The sequence below is a fragment of the Tachysurus fulvidraco genome, chromosome 4 (assembly GCF_022655615.1).
Source record: "Tachysurus fulvidraco isolate hzauxx_2018 chromosome 4, HZAU_PFXX_2.0, whole genome shotgun sequence".
Taxonomy (NCBI): domain Eukaryota; kingdom Metazoa; phylum Chordata; class Actinopteri; order Siluriformes; family Bagridae; genus Tachysurus; species Tachysurus fulvidraco.
In genome coordinates, this window is record NC_062521.1 from 17,148,709 (window position 1) to 17,168,135 (window position 19,427).

Sequence of the window (19,427 nt, forward strand, 5' to 3'; positions counted from 1 at the left end):
CTGAAGCTCCCTTTAAACTTTCTCCGGTTCACATCACGTTATATGCGCGCCTTGCCGGTGCCAAGCGCGCGTGTCCAGCCGGCGCTGGCGATGCAATGCCGCGCGACCACGGCGGCGACGAAAGCACCTCTGGCCTCTGGATGAAAGCGTCTCCAGGGCGCCGGGGAGACAATTACGGCCTGAAGGATGTGGAAGGTGGACGCGGGGCGATGAGCAACGCCGAGAGTGTGCGGAGAGCCCGAGGCGCCCGTCTTAGTCTGCTGGGCAAGCCGCTGGCGTACGGGGCGCAGAGCGGCCGACGGAACGCGCGCTACCGGAAGCTTCAGAACTACCTGTACAACGTGCTGGAGAGACCGCGCGCCTGGGCCTTTGTCTACCACGCGTTTGTGTGAGTGCCACCTGTCTACAATTTACATTTGGATGTGTTGCACTTCATCAATCTGTCTAGTTCTCACCTGTTGATTTAGTGCGCATAGTTTTATAACATTAACTGTCTTTTACTTTATGTGACATTAGACATCACTGTGTTGATTTTCGACACAAAAATGTGTGAAATTACAACGCATTCAACACATTAATTAAGGCTTTGGATATTAAGGATGAATCTCATCACGGAATTGTAATAAATGCTGTCCTGGTGTATTTCAATGCAGCATCTGTGACTGGTAACACTGCACCTTTTTGGATTCAATGCAGTGGCCAGTTTAAATGCAAAATACTGTATATCAGCAGGACTTATGTTACAAGTTCTTGTCAGTACTATCAAAAGTTTATTTATTTTTTTATTTTTTTGCACCACTGACATACTCAGATATTGGCCTAAAATATATTTTTTTATGGGCCAGTTTCCATTTTGGTTCATTTATGCTTTGAACTTATGTTGACTGAACATACAGATCCTGCCTTGAACACAAGGTTTGACTTGTCAACATGTGGTATACTGTAGCTTGTTAATCAAAGCTTTGATTCGGTATCACGTTGAAAATATACTTACACTCGTGTAATTATGGAAATTTAGATTAAACACTTTATTTATTCATTCCTGTATAGCACACATCAAGAAAAAGTAGAAAAGGTCATTCAATAATCAGGATTTTGGTTTTTAGTGAAAGCAAGATCTGTTTTGCTTTTTTCTACTGGTGGCAAAATGTTTTGACTTTGTGCAAACCTCCTTTTAAAAGAGTTCTTCAAGCTGCTGTGTAACGTGAGCAGGGGATGCAATCTGTCACTTGACTGGTATGATTGGGGCTCTGAGAAGGGTTGCAAGGCAGGATGTTGTTTTATTTGTGCACACAGCACAGCAGAAGCTACAGAGGTTAAGTGCAATCTGCAGTGACCACATTGTCCCACACCAGTTTGAACATCACATTTTTATCAGTGATATACCTGTAACTGAGCACAAAAAAAAAAACAAAGAAGCAGTGGTTACTCAGTCAAGAGAGTCCATCCATATAAAGCTATATTACATGTTAAAACTACAATGATGCTTTGGGCATTCTATTTTTATTATTATAGAGTATATTTATTATATACAGTATTTTTAACTGTTTTTAGGAAAAAGATATTTTATTAGTGCTAGTGAGTCTTTGAGGCAGTCATATAATTGCACGAAGAAACCCAAGATGGAAAACCAATAATGAAGCCAAAAGAGAATTCTCTTCATTAGATCCAGGTATGCTCGCTCACGTGTTGTCACCAAAGATATAACAACTTGCTGTATTTTATTCATTGTATTGTTTTTCATCTGAAACATTTAGCGACTACTTGTCTGCTTTTATGTCCACTGTCTAGGCTTGCTGAGTACTGATTTGTAAAACATGGGTCCTTTTGTTTTTACAGTATGTTGCAACAAGATAGAACAAGAACTCACAATAGATATGTTGTTTTAATATGGGAAATGAAGATGGCATTGTTTTAAATGTGATCTAAAAACTACTTGATTGTGAACGTCATGTGAACCTCTGGAACGCCAAGGAAATAAAACTAGACAAACCTAAATAGCTATGTGAAAACAGCTGAACTGTGGTCTGTCTTGCATGAGGACATGAAGACTATATTAGTATATTCATTCGATCCATTAAATTAAAAGTATTGTTCTTTGGCTGTTGACATGTCTCTACAGTGCACCAGTACTTTTCACAGTTCCCAGAGTATTGAATCTAAGCACATGTCCCAACATTAACACCTGATTTGTGCACAGATTCCTGAGAATATTTTTATAGGTGCCTACTGAGGCTAGCCATCAAACTGTGCTGAACAAACACAGGTAGTCCTCCAATTAATGTACTGTATAGTATTTATGCCACTTCTTTCGTCATCTCATTGTACATGCTGTAAATAAATCTGTTTTCATTAATGCATTGCTTGAATCACAACAGTGTAAGAGAGGAAATCGGTTTATCCAATTTCCTATGTTTCTCTCCCAGACTGACCAACAGGATAAGAGCAATGACATGTAATAGAGCAAAGAGTAGACGCAAATAATTTCCTACCGAGTGTCTTTGTATTTGTGGGCAGGAGGATTAATTATCTCTCTCCCAGATGGAGTTAGTATACACAGTCCCTGCTGAAACTATAGGAATAACAAAGCCAATTCTTTGTGTTTCGTATACACTGAGGACATTTGAGTTTGACATCAAAAGATGAATATGTGAAGATAGATCAGAATTTCATTTACTAATATTTACATCTAGACGTGTTAAACAACTTATAACATGGCAGACCGCAAAATGTTTAAATGGGCAAAAGTATTAGAACAGTTTAAAATGAATAACTATTTATGATTGCTGTGCATCTCTTCTCCCACCAGTCTCCTCTTCAGGAGCTGGAACGGTTCAGTTTATCATGAGCAGATCATTACATTTTCCACACTTTCTATCACTTTGGTAAAGCTTAATCTTGGCTCCAAACCTTTTGTGGCTCGTCTGTGTACCTTCTTGCTAATTTCAATCTGGCTTTCAGATTCTTTCTGCTGATGAGTGGCTTACATCTTGTGACACCTTTACCCCACCCTGTGAAATCACTGACAGTTGTTTTTGTTTGTTCTTTACAATGTGTCATCAGATTTGTTGGATTGACCATACATAATGCTTGTGCAATGAATTTTCACTCTTTTCTCAGCTTCAAAATGGTTTGCTTTTCTTCTATACACTGCTCGCTAGTTTTCATGTTGGTTTATACTTTTCTGTCAAGAAATAGTTCTCAAAGGTAAAACCTAGGGTTCAAAACAAGAGAAGACATTCAGAGCTATTAATTATGTAAGTAACCAATTCAACAGCCCACCTGGGTAACAGAAACATCTGTCAGATACATGTTCCAATAATTTGTGGTCATTTGAAAAATGCGTTCTAAGATTGTTCTAAGTTGTATTTAAGTTGTAAACACATCTAGTTGTATATATCAGAAAAATCATATTCATTTGATCACAAAACCAAATTTATTCCTGTAGTGTATATATAGGTATGTTTTTATGTTTTTGAACTTTCTTAAATGTAAGAGAGCCCAACCAGACTGACTGAGAATGTAATCTGATTTTACCAATTTAATTGTAGGCTTGATTTGGATCATGATATTGTCTCAGAAGGCCATGTAAACACAACGCATATTACATCAGTATGACATTTATGTGATTATATACACTGGTAATGTATGTTTATAATAATCACACAGTCAGAAGAGACCTTTGTACTTTATGTAAAAGTTGGGCATGTTATGCTAAACCAGTGCATGGAAACTCCGAAAGGAATGCTCCGGTCTCTGCATATTTGATGCGTGTAAAATGAATAGAATCACTGAGCAGCTGTGGCATGTCACGCACATGCTGTGTTGCTTTCACAAATGATCATATTTCAAAAACCAAGAAAAGTTTGTATTTTCCTGCCCAGCGCTACCTTTGTAATATTTGCCAATGCTATAAAAACCCAACAAAACAATTAAGAACTCCATCTTTTTCCTTGTTTTGGAATTGGATAAAGGGCACTTTTAAAAGGGCTGATTTACAGAAAGCCAAATGCCATGTTGATGGTGTAAAACAGTGCTATTATCTAAAATAATACTGAGCTTTTATCAGCCATTAAATTTCAACATAATCCATCTAATCACCAGTGAATTAGATCAGACAAGATTCCATCTTCTGAAACCAGTGAGTTTTACTTCTTTGTATACCATTTTATATCCATTAAAAAACAATCTGTTTTATTTCTTTGCTGTAGAATGTCTGTCTTTGTGCATCTGTATCCAAAATGTTTAAGTAACACTTGCCTGATGTAACAGCAGAGTATTTATTTTGGTAGTGTACATTTACTTCATTTAGCAGACAGCCTAATATAGAGCAACATACAGTACATTCACTACAACTGAGCATTTTAGGTTTAATGATCAGGATCAGGAGCAGTATGGCAAGACAGATCCTGTCAACAACACTAGTGACATACTGTATTCACAGGCTTTGTTAATGATAAGGTGAAATGCTCAGAGGCAATGGTGATGGCGATGAGGCAGATACATGCCACTACTGCGCAAAAACTTGAGCTAATTCACGAGAAGCTCAACTCGAAGGTAACACCACAGTGACACAGTGAAGCACAGGTCATCTGTAGACCTGACCAAAGTCACAAACAGTTAAGCAGCTCCATATGGTGTACATGTGCTTCAGCATGTGTGTATGAGGCAAGAAGTAAGGGAATGATTTTTTTTTGCAAATACTGAAACATATGTCATTTCATGACTTTGGTAAAAAGCTTATGCATGTTCACAAGCATGAAAGGGTCATCCAGGTGATTCTCATTGCCCTGACATGTGGACTAGATATATTTATTTCACTGTTTGAAAGTTTGCATTCACTACCTGACCAGGAGATTTTTTCAATTCATGTAGTTTAAACATTTTGATGTGCTACACACTGCTCAAATGTTTCTTTAGAAAAATAAGTCTTTTATATAGTTTGTATAACAGCATTGAGCACACAGAGGTCTGAACACAAAGACCTGGCCTTCAATCTTCACTGGGATTTAGCTTTTATATTGTTCACAAAGAACCACTGGAAACAAATGAGTTACAATACTGATGACTCACAGCTCCACGGTCATGGGTTTAAATTAAAGTTTACATTACTGTCCTTGTGGAGTTTCACATGGTCTCCTAGTGTTCACGTGGGTTTCCTCTGGGTTCTCTGGTTTCCTTTCACCTTCCAAAAACTTGCCCTGTAGGTGGTCTAGCTACACTAAATTGCCTCAGGTCTTATGGTGCCAAAGAGTGTTAGAAAGTGCTTTAAAAGAACCATTCTTTTTAAAGATTTGTACTTTTTTTTGGCTTGGTCCATATGGTGCACGTAAATTGCAGATCTACAAAGCTTTTATAGATTCTGCTTTGTAATGCTAAATGTTTCCTGTCATTCCATGCACTTTCTGCAAGTGAGTACCATCCATTTCCGTCACCTGATAGTGCTGATTTGTATTTGAGTGTGTGGTCAGGAATGACAAATACACAAAACCCCATAACTCACTGAGTGTTGACTGCATACGATGATCATTTTGTGGGCCATGAGAACATTGGGCACTTTAATGTGATCACTTTGACTTTGACCGGTGCAGATGCTTTCATTTGTGATGGTTCCCACTGCTATCATAGTCAAAACATGCCTCTCGAAATTAAACATAAGCTGCTAGTTCTCACATTTAAAAGATGTGTTAAACCCAGCACTGGCTCTTACTCAACGGAAAAAAAGATCTGAGACAACTCAGATAAATTACAAATCATGAATATGTACAAAGAGATTGTGATTAACATGGTGTCATTCCTGTGTTCCTGGGGGAGTATGAATAGTGGAAGGAAAATCTCTTCAGAGCTCCACTGTTTCATCCCCTCAAGGGGCACCTGACATTAGACAGAGCTGAAATCCCATGGGCAGGGCTGTACTCGGCTTTGACAGCATATGAAAGAGAATACACAGCATGAAGTATACTGTAGCTTATAAGCATTGCTGGACAAGTACTTTCCTATCAGTACCTGTGAATACAGTATTGTTTGGTTTCTACTGATTTATTGCTTTGAAAGAATAGTTTATATGTTTTAAGCAACAACACCTTTTAAAGGTAAACTCTAGGGCAATGCTGGTGTTTAAAAAAAGTTTGTATACTGCAGTACTGCAAGTTTGGAATTTAGGTATTGTTGTTGCCTTACACCCTTTAATACCCAGTCAGTAAAATAACACTAAAAGAACACAATATTTCACCCCTTTATTACAAATAAAGAAATATAAAGGAAATTAAAGTTTTCCAGACTCTGCAGGTTGATCCTTGCATGGCCACTTTTGTTTAATTTATTCATAATTATTAACTGCTTTATCCAGTCTAGTGTTGAAATGGAACCAAAGCCTACCTGGATGTGACATTAACCCATTGAAGGAAGTCCCATGCATGCATATTCACACACTCATTCACATCTAAAGCCAATTTTGCCAATACCTTTACCTGCAAGATTCCTACAATATGAGGCAGGCGGAAACCAGAGAACCCACAGCAGACCCGCAGACAGTAACCTGAGCAGGACCACCATGTAACCGGTTACATAGCATTATTAAGAGTGTGCAGCACTTTGGACAGTGAATACAAATAGTCTCACATAGTCTCAAAATGTACTCTATCCCCTATCAGGGAGGTGTTCAGGGAGTAATTTCTTCTCACTTTCTCTTCTTGATAGCTTAGGGATCATTTAAAATTTAGAATTTTATATCCAGATTCCAGCAAAGCTGCCTAGTAACAGGTCAGGCAGGTTTTGATGGAAACATTTAAGCAGTAACAAGATGAATGAATGAAGGAAAGAATGAATACATTGCTACATGTACAAAAAAAGAAAGAGGTTTTCCAGATATTGCAGCTTATCTATAGATAGCTTATCTAACTTCCCATGGAGAAACCATGAATGTTTTTTATGTTGTGTAAAGCTGCTTTGAGACAATGTCCATTGTTAAAAGATATATGCAAATAAATTTGAATTGAATTGAATTGAATTGAAATGAGTTCACAACAGGGCTGGGTAATATGATGATACTGATATTGTGATAATAATATAAGTTAAGTCACAGTATACGTTTCTGTTCAGAACTAAAATAATATACATTTTGTTTTATAGAATTTTTTAAAATTTCATTATAATGTTAAAAACAGTTTGGAAATGGTTGATTGTATATTCATATATTGAACTAGATTCATATATTGTACTAAATTGTAAAAAAAAAAAAAAAAAGGGAAAGAAATTTAATTGATTACAATTCTTTTCAAATAATTTAAACTCTTAAACGGTTTGATCTGTCTGAACAGTGAGTCCTGCAAACAAGCAGCAGGTTAATCAATTTCTATCTATCATTCCTATTGAATTAATTTGTAATAAGCAACTGTACAAAAAACGTACCCCATTTTCTAGAAAATAGAAATTTTCTAGAAATAACTGAGTTGAATTTAATTCAGTGCTTTCAAATCTACTCTGGAGTTCTGTATAGAATTTATTGAGTCATGCTGAAGCCAAGTGAATAGGTAATTTAGGATTTTTTTTTGTGTTACTCATACGAGTTGTGATTAGTAGGCAATGGTATTTTTTTCACTTCATACAAAAATTTACAATTGATCCAAAGTGGTCCAGCATTTAAGAGGCAGGAGGAGAGGTGAACCTGCTGACATTTTCAATAAAATGTTTTTCTGATGCAGTGCATCTGGAGGATGTTGTATTGCTTTACCATTTGCTCTAGAACGCTGCTTTGATTACAGCATGTTAGTGAGGTTTGAATTGCTCAAGTTCATTTCTCCTTGTATTTCCGATCATTCTCTATTCTGAATCGCTCAAAAATTAAATCAAACATAAAATATCCGGTATTTTGGTGTACAAGCATTACAGGAGCACAGTGGAAGGAAACAGACTCTCTTTCTGAGATAAAAATATCTTCGCATTAATTCTCTTTTGTACTTTTTTGATTTTCCAGACCTGTCCCTTGAAGCTTTATGTTTAGGGTTTGTGGCTTTGTTTTCCATTGGCCTTGCTCTCTGAATGGGATGGGTATTAATCTTTCAATCTTTCAGTCAGTGTAACACTAACAGGACCACTATGAAATACTCTGTTGGACAGAGGATCAGCATGAACTCCTTTACAGTAATTTATGTTCTTACTATGTCCATGTTTTAACAAACCACAAATGTTCCCTTGTCTAAATTCTCATTGTGTGTTCCTGAGATTTAACTAGCATGGGTTGGTAATGTACATATTACTACACAAAGGAAAATAATGTACCACTTTCAGACCGATTTATGTTGGAAATTTGTTCAAACATTAAATAGTCTGCCTTCATTTAATCTCTTTTGCAACCAGGGAAGAGTAAAAAAAAAAAAAGAGTTGTGGTGTCATGAACAGAGACGTTTTATTGGCCTTTTCAAGATTTTGCTTTTGTTGTGGCCATTTTTCATGAACTTGCTTTGATGTGCAGTGAGGATGGAATCTTTGCACATATGCTTAACTGCTAATGAGATATATTTAACAATGCTAGCTTTTCCATTTGTAATCAGGAACATCAGGATCAGCTTATTTAGTCTGGCTTGTTATCCTTTTATATGGTGTCTGATAAAGAGTAACAACATTAAAAGGAACTGGCAGCAAAACTGTGTACAATACATCAAAGTCCATGACTGAAATAATCTGTGCCCAATGGCAGAAAATATGTGCCCAATGGCAGCCAGAGTCTTATAGGATGTTATGAATTGTTGAAAAGCCTAATATATATATATATATATATATATATATATATATATATATATATATATATATATATATATATATATACTGGACTTTATGCATATATGCATAATATGCTTCATTATTAGGTAATGGAAGAATAGTAGAATGTAGTAGAATGTTTAGTTTGGTCTCCAAATGTCTTCTGGGTAGTAAATAGTTTTGCTGCATTCAACACTTTCTGGAAACATGATTTAAAATAACCCTTTTATATTTCCAATCCATGAGTTTCCATAATAACAGTTCCAATTTTGGAAATAAAAAAGAACCAAGTAATGACCATGCAAAACGTAAAAGGGCAATAAATCATTTCGTTTCATATTTGTGTTTATTTGAAATTGTCTGGTTGGTATTTTAAAAGTAATCTTATTTCCCATTTGGGAGAGATGGATACGATTTTACTCTATTAGTGGTACATTTACCCTGAATTATTTCAGTAGTCTGAAGACTATACCGAATTTAATAAGAGAAACACAATTCTTTTGTTTGGTTGTATTTTTGGGCTTTTTTTTATTTTAAAACGAATACATATATGTGTAATGTATATTTTTTTGTTAATTCATCACACATAATGAAATTTATTAAATAATTTGTGTAGTCTTACACAAAGTACATGAAAGTACATTTACAAATATGATTTTCATTGCAAAACAGCAGCCTATAAAATTCAAATTTATTTGTACAGCGTTTTAACACTGGACATGGTTTCAAAGCAGCTTTACAGAACATAAACATAAAACAAAAAGTTTATATAAAGATTAGTATAATACAAAAATTCAAGAGTAATATTAGATATATTTAAAGGTGAAATAAAATGGAGAAATTACTCAGCTGCTTTTCTTTTTTTTAGAACTTATGCATAACTTATATTGTATTGAGTATTTTGACAATGTAGCTCAGTAATATAAATATACATTTTGAATAGAGTGCTTTTGATTTTTCAGTGCATAAAATATGGAACATTGTGCCACTGTGGACTATTACTGTTTTTACAACTTAAGAATTTTGTTTTTATGTGATAAAAATCTATTTAGATTTTTTGTTAGTAACTTTTGATTCTGTCACAATCAGAGACTTCTATAATCATGTCACTCTTCTATATCCATGATGTATATTTGCCTCTCTTAATTTGCTACTAGAAAATGGAAAAAACAAACAAACAAACAAAACCAAACTATTTACAGTATTACTCACCATACTCATGTCTGCATCTGTTTTTGATCCAAGTCGTGACTCTGAGAAACACCAGGCATTCAGAAAACTGATAATTTTACACTACACAAGCCAAACAAAATCAGTTCATTTTGTCTTCTCCAAATGTGGAGAGTTAACGCTGCTAAATTCCTTAACCGATAAGATGTGACATATTACTCTGTGCAGTGAAACTCCCTCGTAAATCCTCTTCTCTGGGCTCAAATCGGACGCCCTGCCAGTATCACTGCAGCTCTCACTGAACACTCCAGCAGCCTGAAACTCGCTTACAAACCAGCTTCTCCTTCTGTGTTGTGGATTACCAGCCATTATTAATAATCTCACGATTAAAGCAAGCTTTTAATACAAGCTTTTGTGTAATTTGTCTTTTGATTTATAATGTACAGGTTATATATGAGCAGGATTCAGCTGACATTTCAGTATAATTTAGCTCAATAAGTTTTGTTTCAACCGGGGATACAACGGCTTTTGCCCATCTCAGGGACATGCACTGTGTGCACTGAGAATCAACTAAAAGGATAAATGTTTAAAATGAGTATATAATGATTTTTATCTCAAATAAAGGTTTTTTAAAATGTGAAATAGTTCTGCTAAAAATATCTAGCAGACAGTCCAAACTACTCTACTATTACATTCAGGGTAGACTCTAGCACAGTGTCAGAGACTGGAGAACAAGAGGGACCATCTGTGGGTTATTCATTTTGCACACATTTTTATAGTGTTGTTTCCCATTTTGAATGCATTGTCGATGTCTAGTTTATAAATCCACACAACGACACAAGTTTAATATAGTCAAAATTGCATTTTAGATTTGTTGAAAGAGTATGTTTCTGCTCTGGTGAGGATTGTGAAATAGAATTATTGTTCTTGGCACTCGTCTGAAGATGGAAAACCAAACGTCATATGTTTTTTGGATAATTAATTTTTTTATTTGTATTTTTCTAATGAGAGATTTATATATAACTTTTATTTACTCATAATCCCTGAAGTATGGGGCTTTGAGGCACTTGATATCTGCTTTCTGCATCTTGCTCTGCTCAGGCACTCATATAGTCTGCTAGAGCTCTACATTCCTGCTCCTGTTTGTGTTGGGCCACTAAGCATAGAATTAAGAGGTCCTTACTCTTATTTGTGCTTCCCAGTAAAACAGCTGGACCACCCAGTCCACTAAACATGTTCTCAGCTGAGGCTACAGCACAAAGGAGTCACCCCAAGCCTCTAAAGTTCTGGATCTCGAAAGCCTGGCCTCAGTGTAACAGACAAGCCTCACCAGGGACAACTGTCCAGTTTCAAATATGAAGAATGACAACGTGCCTCATGAAGCGTTTGCAGTAAGTACATTCTGTCCTGTTGCCACTGACCCTGTAAAGGAAGTAATGCCTTACCAACATGAGACACATGATGATGTCTCTGACAGGCCACTGTATACTTAAGTGCGTGGGAATCAGACATTAAAGAGAAAATGGAAACACACCGATTGAAAGGGCAGAGGAAACATTAAGCCATTAGTGGAGGCACCTGTGATCAGATAAAAGCCAGAGTGAGCTGCAGAGGTGGGGCTGTCTGTTATAGTGGGGTTCTGACTGGCAGTGAGTGGCTGCAGGCCCACAGGAAACCTGGAGATGATCTCCAGCCACTGGTGGCTTTGGCCATATGCCCCATTACTCTTTGTTCCAGGAGGAAACAGTGAGAGGGACAATGAGGTAAATGTGAATGGGACATCGCACATACACACAAACACACAAACACACATGCAGATACTATGCTTTGCCAAATGGGAAGTTTGGTAGAAAAAAAAAGCAATTTTCCAGCCAAGTTGAGTCCTAGGTAGCAATTTGAGGCTGGTGTTATTTGCTGATTTTGTAAGGTTGAATTTTAATCACTTCTTCCAAAAACAGACACCGGAACATTTTTTATTACTTGTTTATTTTCTGTTTAAATGATTTCTATTTAGTTGTCCTCATTTGTGTAAATAATCAAAATCTCTCTCTCTCTTTCGATGCAAACCAAAATAAGATCTCTGTCTGTCTATCTATCTATCTATCTATCTATCTATCTATCTATCTATCTATCTATCTATCTATCTATCTATCTATCTATCTATCTATCTATCTATCTATCTATGCTGCACACAAATGTGAAAATAAATCTTTCACTTTAAGCAGATGAAATTATGGGAGTCTGGTGCTGTCTGAGGGATGCTTTCACATTGTACAACTCAAACTGAAGTACATAAATATCAATGTGAATGTGCATTGTATCTGTTTGTGGGTTTATGAATCTGATGTTTGACTTATTTTTTCAGATGTTCCTTATTTGTATTATAGCAAGGAAGATTCTGCAGTCAGGCATTTCATAAGTTTTTAGTGTTTGTGATCCAATTGTGATCCACAGCGTTATTTTAAAAAATAAAAAAGGAGGTAAAAAAACATGTAGATACTGTATGGCTCTGTTAATATTTGTCATTATATAGAACTCCTGGTGTGACAGTAAATGAGAATTTGTCACTTCTGTGCTGCAGTTGAATGGAGAGGTGTGTGAAACAGCAAAGCTCTTTTCTGATCAGAATGTCTGCCGATGTTCCAGCTTGTCCCTGGTTCTTATGGTTGCACATGAAATTCTCTGTGGTGTATTATCTCTCTGTGAGATGCTGTCTAGCCAGCATTTTCTTTTATTGCTCGAATTGTTTATACTAACTCCGCACTTCATGAGGACATCAGTTTTTTCTTTCTTTCTTTTTTTTCAGTTGTTATTTTAATGCCTTATGGAGCATTTTAATAAGGTGTGAAGAAGGAAATTTAGCGTAAATAGAGGAGGTTACATTTTGTGAGGGAGTTAATAACTCTAACGAAAATAAACTGTGTTTGATTGGTTGTGTAGTTGTAGAGCAGCAGGTGGGTTTTTTTTATTAGGCACCTGCCATCTCTAGGTTTGACTCCCTAGATTCATACTTTTCTGGTGCTCTTTTAGAACTGGGACACACAAGGCTAAAAAAATGTACTCATATTAAACTTGATTAAAAATGCAGATATACACTGATATAAGCACAAAGATAGGTGTTTTCCATAACATGCATGTGAGCATCATGGGAATTGCTCATGTGGCCCTGTACGATGCAATTAGTGGTTTATTTTGGTCAGGGTTAGTAAATGACTAATTTGTTTTTATTTTGAAAAATTGAAACGACTTTGTTTGTACGGATATTACGGATCGGTGCAAACGAAAATAAGTGCTGGAATGGAGAGGATTGGTAAGCATTCCTTTGGGAACTAGTGGGAGTGGGAAGAAGAACCTTTACTCCATTTCAATGCAGAACAAATTGTAATACAGACTTTCAAACAATTGTGATAAAATAGCTCAGTTCAACCCAGAAACAGCCAATACTACTACGTTTGCAATGTACTACTACATTGCTAAAGGAGTCTATGGTTCAAGTGATGGAGGTATTAATAACCTGCATAGATGAGAGATACAGTATAAATACTATGTAAACACCCATTTTCTCATTGTCTTTCTAATAACCTCTGACATAATTTTAGTCATGTCAAGTCAAACATTCTTTCCATTCGAAGCTGTTAGTCAACAATTTTTTGATTTTTGATATACTGTTTAAGAAGACATTTGTCTGTTTGAGAGCTACATGTTTCTCATTGTAAAGCATCTCATCTGCAGCCTACATACACTGACATTTGTACAAGAAGCCATAAACCTATAGGTCATTATTTTGTGACCTCCAAGTGAGCATTTGACAGTCATTATAAATTCAACAATTGCAGGGTTGGACTGAAGGTGATCTGATGGTGGATGCTTTGCTGTAAATAATATGGAGACGAACTTGTCCATGTCCAACCAACAGTGACTAATCAGGCATCTTCACTTTTCATGTTTGCTAGTCTGTTTGGTTTAATGGGGCCTGAGGGTGGTAACAGTACAGTTTTAATTTGCTTAATTTAGTATTTGCAGATGTTTGACAGGTCTTATTCAGATTCAAGGATTAAAATAGTTTTTTATTGGATTTTTATTTCTTTCTCTCTTGATATAAACTCAGTGTGTACTGAGAAACACAGATTTGCAGCCTCTTTCTGTGGTGTTTACTGTATATCTTCTTAAAGGGTTTTATCATTCACTGCTTGGCTAATTGAGACCGAAACAATGACAAATGGATGTTTGTCAGTGTAAAAAGAATTGAAGTCAAAGGTTTTTTCCATCTTGAAGTAATTGCTGAATTTAGTGTGTGGCCAGCTCATAAAGTTACAATGCTTTTATCTGCTTTTGCTCCCCCTTTTATCCCCATGTAATGCTTTCATTGTTTTTTCCATTATAAATCACATTTTTATTTCATTATTAAGGAAAGGACTCTGCCTAATGGTACAAAGTAAACAGAACACGCCTTCAGCATTTGGAGCATATGGCTTCTAATGTGCTTTGGGAATAATGATACATAAATCAAAACCTGTTCACTGAAAAGTGCACTCTATCCAGTTTGTCTGTCATTATTAGCTCTGTCTTTCACACAGTCTGATCTGTGAAGCGATACCACAGTCCCAGTGTTATAATGCCACACTGTACAGACCTTTGCTTTCTGTCTAGAGTAGCTTTGTAGCATCTTTGTTTAGTCCTTTAAATGTACATATATACGTGGCAGAAGTCCATTGTGCTTTAGATCATATTCATTGGGGACACTTATACAAAAAAAAATATTCACAATTGGAGTTTGCGCTGATCCTATATTCAGGATCGATGTTGAGTTGAAAACACGAAGGAATGGTGGATCAGAAACCAAAGGCAGAATTCAGTGCTATTCTTTAATGTTTAACATGGAAAACATTGGAATTAGATATGGAAAAGATTTTTCTGTAATAATGTTTGTACATATAAAGAGACATGATTGTGTTTCTCTTAGGATTGATTCATAATATTTATATTTATTACTTTCTTGAATAAAAATATAAAAGTATATTTTAGCATTTGACCATAACTGTATCAGACTCTTATGGACTGCTGTGGATGGGAATCGCCCGTGGTCAGTTTCTTATATAAATATCTTTCTTTTTGACTGGCAATCTCATGGTTGTCCTGGAAACTGGATTTTCTAGGCTGTAGTTGGCTGATTATGCACTGGCCTTTTAAGCATAATCACATGCTGTGAAGCTCTCATATACAATACTCATTATTAGGAGGTGAGCTGAACTAAGGCTAGGCTTTTATTACTGCTGTAAAGACCTGTTGAAACAAATGATCCCCTGTCATCCTCTCCTCATCCCCATCTCATATTCAATTAGAGGAAAATAACATGACATCAAATGGGCATCTGGCTCCATCACTGTCTGTTTAGACAAACTAAAAAGCCATACCAACTTTGATGCTGGAAGTCAAACTGTTGAAAAACATGAGCATGCCAGGCACAATAAACACAACGTACATCTCACCCTCAGTCTCTTCCCAAACCTGCTGTCTCTGACACAGTTCAATTAACAGCATTCATTTTTATTGACATTGTGATTTATATACCTCAGCATGTTTTAGTAAAATAGTATAATACGATTGCCCATTCCCAATAGACTTCCTCTCATTGCGACCATGAAACTATGCCACAGTCATCCATAGCTGGAGCAAAAAAATATTTATAATTGAATATACTATTTTAATTTTCTTTTTAATTTATTTTTAATTTTTTGTTGCAAACAAACAAAGTCAAATATCAACACAGAATCCCATTTTGGTTTTACATGAAAAAGGAATAAAGTAAAAGAATTAACACAATAACAATAATAACAATAATGGAAAAGAAAGTAAAAAGAAAAAGAAGAAAACAACCCACCTCCCACCTGCCCACACCGGGTCCTGGCCCTTTTTAATTATCGAATAAAAGTCATTTGAAATTTGCAAAAGAAAAGAAAACCTAATCCGGTAAAACCTGAGGGCCTATGAAATCTGAAATAAACGGTTGCCATTTATGAAAAAACCTGGAGGTATTACCTCTCATTGTATATTTAACTTTCTCAAGTTTAATAAAAAACGCTGTATCCTTTAGCCATTGTGAGTGAGATGGTGGGACAGAGGATTTCCACTGAAGAAGAAGGAGACGTCTGGCCAACAATGTAAAGCTAATAACTTCTTTTCCATAGAGTTTAACTGAGATGCTTCATCTGGAAGTCCAAATATATCAATTAATGGGAAGGGTTGCAAATGTACTCTCAGAATAGTGGACATCGTACTGAAATAACCCGACCAATAATTATACTGTATAGTCGTGGACAGAAAAAAAACATGTGAATCAGGTGAAATTGTGAGTTAGAGCATCTGTCACATTTGTCCTAGACATCTGGGTAAACTTGAGACAATCTATACTTAGAAAAATGCATCCTATAAATGACCTTAAACTGGATAAGTGCGAGACGAGCACATGAGACATTACCAAAGCCATTCACAACACTATCACACCACCCGTCCCCAAGCTGAAGTCCCAGTTCTCCCTCCCAAGCAGCCTTTGTTTTAGAGGTAGTTTGGTCACAGAAATAAAGAATATGTGAGGTCAGCTGAATCTGATTCTATTTTGTATGAGACTCTTGTTTTTCAGTATGTTATGTCTTTTTATCATTTACAGATACAGGAGCTTTTACCTAAGTAAGACGCTGTAAAGAATCTGACAGAATCAGATTCTATGTTTAGTTTTGTGTCTGCTTTGTAAGCGACTGGCTATATCTGGCAGACCCCTACAGTACAGTCAATAAAGCAATTAGAAATTAAATCGCTTCAACCTTCACAATGACTAGTGGAAATATGCTGATCCTTCATATGTGAATAATCGACTGGCTGGCAGTGAAGTCTGGAGGATTTTGTGTATGTGTGTGTGTGTGTGTGTTGTGTGTGTGTATGTGTGTGTGTGTGTGTGTGTGTGTGTGTGTGTGTGTGTGTGTGTGTGTGTGTGTGTGTGTGTGCTTGTGCTGAACAAATGATAATAGGAAAATAGTTAACATTTTCTTTTTATTAATAATAAATAAATAAATATGTTGCATATAATCATATTTTCTGCACATTTTGCATTACTGGTATTGTTCCACATTATTGTTGATAATGTTTGTTAGGGTATTGTGAATGAAGCTTAATCTTTTGTTATATTGTTCTCTTTGGGCTGTGATCATTTCTGGTGGTGCTGATATTGTACTCTGGTAATGATTACTCAGACTAACCACAGAGCACATAAGCTGTAATGAAAAAGAATTTGTGTTGCTGTTTTACAAATGTCCACTAGTGCCACTTTTCTTAGTGATGACAGACAGTAGCCATAGTGCATGTAAAATAGCTTTTAATGGAAGGAGGGTACTTATTGACCTGTGTTTAAGAATGCTTGCATAATCATTTCCCTTACTGAAACAGACTAACATTTCTTTAGACTGTGAAGTCCCCTTATTGTGCTCCTAAAGAGAACAAACAATTGGTCAGTGACCCGCCAGCTGGCAGTTACAGTACTTCCAGCCCTCACTATTGAGAGCACATTCTCTGGGGTTGTTGCTGTCAACACCTCTGCCAGATGTAGAAAGTATATAAATTTCTTTTGTGAGGCGGCTCAAAATTGTGTGACTAAACGATACATTTCTGTTTTCAATCGGAAAGGCTCACGTAACCCTGGAGTTGAGCGTTACGCCTATGAACTGCATACTGTAGTCTGAACAGGTGCTATATGACTTTTCATATAATTAATCAATACTCCTCACTCAGGAGCTCTACCTGGCTTGTGACATAGTTTTGGGACTGTTATCTGGGTAGAGGAGTAGATCACTATATCATGGCTGTATGTCTTTCTGTGCAACGTGTCATCAGTTTGTATTACTGATGAAGCCAGTCTCCATACCGGCAGCATTAATCTCAAGCCTCTGATTTTAGCATCTGTTATTGCAGCAAGAATGCCTGCTATTTATAACATCGTTTTATCATGCTCTTAAATGCACATTGGAGTTCATCAGTGAAATTAGGCACTTTCCAGATGTATTGGGTAGATGATGACGGTTTAATATTGCTAAGCCAGCACTAACACCAACCTGTAGCACATTCACTTTTGCTGCTAATAGTTACCAGCTTGCTTGTATATCTTATGTACAGTTGGAAGAAAGTGTCGTCAATTTTGTTTTACAATATCGTGCATTGAAATGGTAAACAGACCGACAAGTCTTCTCTTTAAAACTTTCTGCCATCGGCACAACTGTGGTAATGTTCTGCATTTGCAGTCTAAATAAACCTTTATGTAAAGTTTACAAATATTTACTAATCTTGAAGATGCATATGACTGGTACTTAAATCAGACCTTTCTGTATGTTTGAGATAAATTTCAAACACAAACTGTATTGGGAAAAGTGTTAGCACTCATTAATGGTGTAGAATAGTACATAATTTCCCATACTTATCATCCAACACCATAACAAATCATTTTAACCTTTAGAAAACTTGACATGGTCCAACAGATTACACAAGCTTGGACTTGGACTTGGACTTGGACTGATTTTACACAGCCTCCTCAATACCAACACTGCCTACTTAACATTAGGTCACAAGGCTCTTTCACACTGACAATTGTGTTGAACAAGTAACAATTCAAGTATTCAAAATCCTCTCACCTACAGTGTACTTTAGCACGCTCTCTCTAATGATGCAGACTTAACAACAAGATCAATGGCTCACACACTAAACTCAGCTTATTGAATCCACTTCCACAACTCCTTGATAAGATGAGATGGGAGAGAGGACAAGTGTAAAATAAGGCTTATATAGGCTTCTCTCCAATGGCCAATGGTGGTGGTCATATTAATATCATTAGCTAACTTCACTGGTGTAGCAACAGACAACATTATTTTTGGTATGCTATTTAGAACGTTGAGTTTTTTTTCATTGCTAGGCTGTTAGGCTTGGTGTCTTACATGTTACAGCATTTTTGCTTGCCTTGTTGCTGTAACCCCTACACCACATTTTATGTAAGAGTATTCTGAAATATCGTGCTGTGCTTCTGTAATTGCTATGTGTTTGTCATTGTTTGCTGATTGCTTTGATACCTTAGGAACCTAGAGTCAACTACCATGCACTTCCTGTGTTGCAGATGACTCACTGCTGATGCTCTCTGGATGTATAGTTACACCAGATTTTTCTGTTCCCTGATGTCAAGTAAACAAAACTGCATTCCTTAATAGGCTGGATGTCACATTCATGAAACCCCTGCTAGTCATGTCTTTAACCGGCAATTTATGTCCTGTATACTAAGTTGCCTTATACTCACAATACTCAGTGTTGCTGCTTGGTGCAAATCTGCTGCTTAATTGTAATGTGAACCGTTCTGTTTTCCAAAGAGAATTCAGTTGCTCAGTGGGCTTCTGTTCATTCATTTGAGACCACTGAACAGCATGCCTTACTTTGGTTTCAAGAACACACTACTTTTTGCCTGAATG

At 36.4% G+C, this 19,427-nt stretch overlaps 1 protein-coding gene across 4 annotated transcripts in view; it reads left to right on the top strand.

Annotated features, from left to right (window-relative positions):
• The window catches only part of kcnq5a (potassium voltage-gated channel, KQT-like subfamily, member 5a), a 96,309-nt gene that overhangs the window by 390 nt on the left and 76,492 nt on the right, over positions 1-19,427 (top strand). For 3 of the 4 annotated variants that reach the window (XM_027136340.2, XM_027136342.2, XM_027136344.2), the window contains exon 1: positions 1-388. This exon is cut by the window's left edge and continues 390 nt beyond it. In XM_027136340.2, the coding sequence (XP_026992141.1) occupies positions 96-388 (293 nt within the window). In that variant the 5' untranslated portion in view covers positions 1-95. The remainder of the gene's footprint in view (positions 389-19,427) is intronic. The other variant, XM_047812457.1, reaches the window with a different exon arrangement.